Source organism: Macrosteles quadrilineatus, unplaced genomic scaffold, assembly GCF_028750875.1.
Source record: "Macrosteles quadrilineatus isolate MER2022 unplaced genomic scaffold, UCM_ALF_1.0 Scaffold_2__2_contigs__length_208266976, whole genome shotgun sequence".
Lineage (NCBI taxonomy): Eukaryota > Metazoa > Arthropoda > Insecta > Hemiptera > Cicadellidae > Macrosteles > Macrosteles quadrilineatus.
The window spans coordinates 147,820,923-147,827,313 of record NW_026542595.1 but is presented as its reverse complement, the minus strand read 5'-3'; the positions used below and the strand labels follow the sequence as shown (position 1 = coordinate 147,827,313).

Sequence of the window (6,391 nt, the reverse complement as noted above, 5' to 3'; positions counted from 1 at the left end):
TGTAGTATTGATTGACTTTAGAGAAGGATTGGATTAATATTCCAGCTCCACTCAATATTGCACGCAGAAAACTGCGTTGTTGTATTTTAAAACCTCATTCAAGAAAGGGGTGGTGCCAATCTGTCGTGGTGACAAGCTGACGGCGGCCGCAGAGGTGCCAATCAGTCGTAACAGTACACGACAGATTGGAACCTCGAGAAAGGGGTGGTGCCAATCTGTCGCGGTGCCAAGCTGACGGCGGCAGTAGAGGTGCCAATCAGTCGTAACAGTACACGACAGATGGGAACCTCTAGAAAAGGGTGGTGCCAATCTGTCGTGGTGCCAAGCTGACGTGGGGTGATATTTCATGGCCTCATGTCAACGAGGTTCCAATGTGACGCCGGGTGCTAAAACACCATGGTGCCAATCTGTCGTGGTGCCAATCTGACTGCGACTCAAACCAATCACTGGCTTAGCTCACTGTAACTGGCTAAACATGTAGGAAAATAAATATGTCAGTAAAAATAATCTTTTTATAAAGGGCCAGGATTGAGTGACGAACAAGACCTTCACAGTATTTTATTTTGATGCAAAGTTAGTGAGTGCTACAACGTGTTTACATTAGACTAGATGACTGAGGAGAACCGATATTTCAACCCCCCCCCCCCCCAAGTAAATATCTGGGCACACCAGCACACCACTGCCATCTGTTACTTGAATATTTATTGTTATAATGTAGTGGCGTCACCATCTTAAATAATTGATAGTTTATAATTTTACTTATGTTTCTTGGATTGATTGCGCAATTACAATATTTATACAAAATTTAAAATACTTAAAAATTATTAAAATACTTTAAATGTGTGGTGATCGATTTCGATTAGACACTCTAATAATCATATCAGACCCAATAGGCGGATCTGAACAGCTGATCGTAGCCAACCTATTTTTAAGAGTGCATGGATTTTTTTTTTTTTTTTTTGTTATCAGAATTTATTTTACAATCTGTTCAAACTTCAAATATGAGAACAATAAGTAAAACATATATCAAACAATGTCAGGAAGCAAGCACCTGTTCAGCAACAAGTCTTGCCAAAAATTTGATACGTGCATAATAAAAGTAAATAACTTCTTGATCAGCATTTTACGTGTTATTAAATTTACGGAAAGTAAATAAAAGAAACGTCTTATAACACCTAAAATAAACTTTTTAAGTATTATAAGACGTTTCTTTTATTTACTTTCCATAATAAAAGTACGCAGTTTTTGTGTTGTTTAGTTGGAAAATTGGCGTGTGGCAAAAAAAGAGTGCGGAAAAGTAAGTAAATGCAGCCTCATAGCTTCTAAGAGAGGTTATTTTTTCGTTTATTGATTCCTTGACCTATTACAATAATTTATAATCAGTTTGGTGCTCGGTAAAATTTAACTACAAAACAGTAGTGCGTAATGAAATCCTACTTGATTAACCAGGGGGCAAACAACTGTTTTCCGGATTAATTTCATGCGTGGAAAGCCTATTAAAACAGTGTGTACTGTGTAGTGTGCCAAAAAAATAGTATCTTTTGAATTAATCCATCGCCTACGCCCACACCTAATCTATCCTTCGACAAAAAAAGTACAGAAAAGTAGTATGTAAACAACAATAACAATATTCTCTATACCATATGTATGAAGCTATTCCTATCGTTGGTTATCAATAGTTCATAAAGAATTACACAGTTACCATTTATAATCTAAATAGCATGATAAGAGGAACACTGTTGAAAAGTGCTGATTTATACGTTTTATTTTGATCAAGTTTGAGTTTAATGCTCTCCTCTAGATATATTGGTGTTCTGTGAACGATAATAGATGAAGTTGTGTTAAGAATGATTTGAAGTTAAAATCTGTTGTTTGGTATACATAATCGGATTAAGGTATGATTTACATCGCCCATGTTGATTCTTTCTTTACTATCAAGTAATAGGTAGCTATTTTAGGGCTTTAAAAATGATCTACGTGTCTGAGACGTTTTCCACATATGTCCATTACCGCAATAACTCGAGTAAAAATCAACCAATTTGGATTAACTTTCCTAAAAACGTGTATAATTACATCTATTCAAAAGACTTCTTAAAACAGCATGTTACTATGATGGGAACAGGCATAGCCTCCTCTAACGCAAAACCGCGGCGTTGGTGTGTGACAAGGTTGCACCGGCATCTGTATTTCCACGGCAATAATTAACACTACGTAATAACAAAAGTGTAAACATAAAAATTGCACATACGCTCCGTTATAAATAAGTGCAACCACTGTTTTGGTTTGCCAGGAAAGTGGTGTTGTAATGTTTGTCTCTCCGCGGTCTTGTCATAAGAGGAGGCTATGAAACAGGGTTTTATGAAGGGTTTACCAATACTGTACAAGGGAAATAAAATGTCAGCTTATCTTTATAAATAAAATCTATGATTATTTCTCTACTATCTCGTTGAAAATATTTGTTATATTTTAGCTTTTACCAACTGCAAAGATGCCACTGTTGATGGTCCCCCGTTGTGAGTGGAACGCTCTACCACCCTGTGGAGATGTGACGTCACTGCAGTACCCTTTGCACGCAGTGTTCATAACCAGTACAGAGACAGAACCGTGCAACAGCCAGGAAGAGTGTGCAAGAGTTGTACAGAACCTGCAGACGACACATCAGTACTACAAGTTACAGGACTTGCCATACAGGTCTAATCACGTTATTATTTCGTCTAGCTTTGTTTATTATTTTCTTCTTGGTTATTTCGTAATCGGACAGCTGCAAAACCTAAAAAATGAGTAAGGTAAATGCACCAGTAGCTGACAGTGCTCCAGAAGCTGACAGTTTGAGTTTCTTTACATTATAATGTGGTCTCTTAAAAATATTTACACATGATTGCATTGTTAGAAGAACATATGTTTATTCTTGATTTGTTTACAAAAAAATCAGTGAAATTTAGCCCATACTCGCTGAATGGTGGTGGTTTGAAAGCGACCCTGTCTGTACACATCACATTTAGTCGATTCCCTTAATGAAATTGTTAAGAAGGTAAGTTTGGTTTTTAGTCATTTCGCTAAATTTCTTAAATAGTATTAATGATTAGGCTCATTATTTTTATCAATTATACCTTTGTTGACAATTTCATGATAAAATTGGGGTGTTAGGGGTTTTGGATTAAAAATTATATCAATGTCAGGCTTTGGTACACAAAAGCCATACAAGTTCCAATAGCTGACAGGGGATATTTGCTACTTATTTGCTATTTATAATTTATGTGATCTCACAATTTTATAAAATGATTTTAATTTTTTAATTAATAAGCCAAATTATCTAAAAAAATGTATATATGTTTTTAATATAAATAAAAAATATAAAATTTTTTTTAATGTAAATATTTTTTATTTTAAAATATGTAAAATAAATTTTCTTAACAACGTTTTACATGATTTTATAATTTAATTATTAAGTTAGATTTTATTCGTCTTATAAATTATAAAACCCTTAGGTTTAGCAGCTAGTACATGTATAGTTCCAGTGTCAGCTACTGGGACAACTGACTGTCAGCTACTGGTACAAGCACTTTTTTCACTGTCAGCCACTGGAACACGTACAAAGGTTGAATTAAGTTTAAAAATGTTATAAAATATATTTAAAAAACCCTTTTTGTATGACAAATTTGAAAACTACACTAAATTTAGAATCACATAAAATCCGTAATATCTCTTTAGTTCCTATTTATTCAAAACCACAGATTATTAAATGCGTATAGTTTCTTATACTGTCAGCTACTGGTGCGTTTACCTTAGTTGTGTTTAAATATCCTAGGATTGTATGTAGCACAGATGATAAAGTGTGTCAGTTTAAATTGTAGTTTTTTATGTTTTTAATAAAATGTATACTCATTACAAGTTATTATTAAGCTATTATTAGTTATTATTAACAAAAAATATTATAGGAAACGTTACGCTTCTAAATATTTGGCACCCTTGGCCCAAACAGTCATTATACAAAGTGGAGCCTGCGCAACTGCTGAGGCGCTGAAAGTTTACAAAGTGAAAGTGTACTGTATATGTTTCAGCTTCCTAATCGGAGGAGATGGCCGAGTCTATGAGGGGAGGGGCTGGGCCTATTCCATCTCTCCGCCATTCGAAGTCCACCCTGAGTCTCAATGGAAGAGCATTATTATTGCTAAAATCGGTCCTCGTTCAGGTATAAAAAGTTTTGTCCTCTCTTTAATTTACTGAATACGTACACATTAAGAGGTATTTGATGGTATCCTGTAAAATTTTGAGCTTGAGGGCTTAACTTGAAATGAGTAAAACTTTGGCTTGATTGTTTAATAAGTTAATTACATTATGCTCGACTTACCTATCTATAGCTATATTAGAGAAGACTATGACCTATCTGATTTTGACCACAAACAATGTGTTTTAATTGCAGCACTCTGAATTAGTCAATAGGTAGACTAAACATATTAGCTGTTTTAGACCCCTCAGCTGATTTTAGTAAATCTAAATCAGCTGTCTTTTCGTGACTGCAGACTGTAAAATTGACCTATAATATTTACTCTCTAGATACAATTACATACAGTACCTACACATTAATCTGTAATGGTAGTGTATGTAGAAAATATGCAAGGGTTAAGAGAAGATAAACTCAATAACAAGTGGTTTACAAAAACACAAAGAGTTTAAAATACATAATTTATTTTAAACATACACTTCACACTTAATGTTCATGTTATTACTTTATTGTAAAAAACATGATCTGTTGTCAGTGGCTGACCCCTGCAAGTTCATGGAGAGGGCGGTTGGTAGCCTGATAGACAATGCAATCCGAGAGAGACGCATCGACTACGACACCAACTACTATTTTCAAGAAAACGACGAGGCGATGAAAAACTTCCCTTTTCACAGATTTAAACAGATAAACTTAAATAACGTTAAGAAAGTTGATGTTAAACAACTGCTTTAACTTGTGTACACTTATGTTTTTTAAGAGTAAGAGTATAACAAAGAAGACTCCCAATATTCCTAACTTGGTTCCGGTATTCAGTTCACTTGGAATTGACAAATATTTTGAGAGAAAAAACTTAAATAGATAATGTCAGCAAGTATTTCTAAAATTACAGTATTTCTAAGTAAGTAAACTAAAATTTAGAGAGTAATTTTTTGTTTAGAATCCCTGAAATGGGGGTTTTGTTAATTGAATACTCATTATTAACTTTTGCAACATGATTTCGGATATTCATAGCTAAAATGTGTTCCTAGCAACAACCCGATGTCTTCGCAACCACACAGTAACGTCAAGATATTGCTGCGATAACGACGATGATGATATCTTCACCACCGCGGAAGGATGTGAAGATATTGTCACGAGCACGAGAGACGATGATGATATTTTTGCGACCATGGAGTAGTTTCAAGATATTGGCGCGATCACGGGAGGGGGGATGATGTCTTTCCAACTGTGGGGGAATGTCAAGATGTTGCCGCGATCACGCGAGGCGGTGATTATGGTTTCGCAGCCGTGGAGGAATGTCAAGTATACCGAGATTACAGGAGCTGATTATGAAGCCTTCGCGACCGCGGAAATAAGTAAAGATTTCCGAAATCACGGGAGGTGGTGATGATGCGAGTTCACAGCTGTAAAGGCATGACAAGTTTGATGAGATCTCAGGAGGAGGAGATTATGATGATGATGATGATGATAACTTCGCGACAGTTTGTGACCGACCATAATATATTGCTAAGATCACAGAAGTGAATGAATGAGCAGCCACGGGGGAATGCAAGACATTGTCGCGATCACGGATTATTGTCAAGACGACTATATTATGGAGGCAGACCGAAACCGGCATTTTTTTAGAGGGTGCCGGGAGATAAGTAGTTATAAAGGCCTACAGTAGAACCTCGCTAATTCAAACCTCGATTATTCAAAAACCTCTATAATTAGAAATGTTTATCCGTTCGCCTCAAAAACCTCAAAAATTAAAAAAATAATATACCGATAATTCAAAGTGATTTTTACGCTTAATGCAGCCTCTACAATTCGAATTTGTCCATACTCGAGCCTATACAATTCAAATTTTGTTGCCGTTATTCGGAGTGTTACCTCCAAATTCAAAGTCAACCTCTGCAATTCGAACTGCATTACCGTAGCCTCTGTAATTAGAATTCAGGATAAAAATACACTTGTTGAAACATGATCTGACGCGTTACTGATGTTCCCACAATGTGTTCATTAATCTCTGTTCTCTCAAACTCTCTACACTTAAACCTGGGACCACCATAATTCGATTTTTTTTTATTCTGATCTCATTACTCTCTACATATATTTCAAACTTCCTATAGGTCAACATATATTGTCTTTCCTCTGAAATTCAAATTAGCGAGGTTCTACCGTATT

At 35.5% G+C, this 6,391-nt stretch overlaps 1 protein-coding gene across 1 annotated transcript; it reads left to right on the top strand.

The window, feature by feature from the left end:
• The first annotated feature begins 1,786 nt into the window (after positions 1-1,786).
• On the top strand, positions 1,787-6,191 carry LOC128986403 (peptidoglycan-recognition protein SB2-like). The gene is made up of 4 exons (XM_054406761.1): positions 1,787-1,895; positions 2,471-2,691; positions 4,062-4,192; positions 4,761-6,191. Exons 2-4 carry the CDS (start codon positions 2,489-2,491, stop codon positions 4,955-4,957), a joined length of 531 nt encoding a protein of 176 aa, XP_054262736.1. The 5' UTR covers positions 1,787-1,895; positions 2,471-2,488; the 3' UTR covers positions 4,958-6,191.
• The last annotated feature ends 200 nt before the right edge of the window (positions 6,192-6,391 follow it).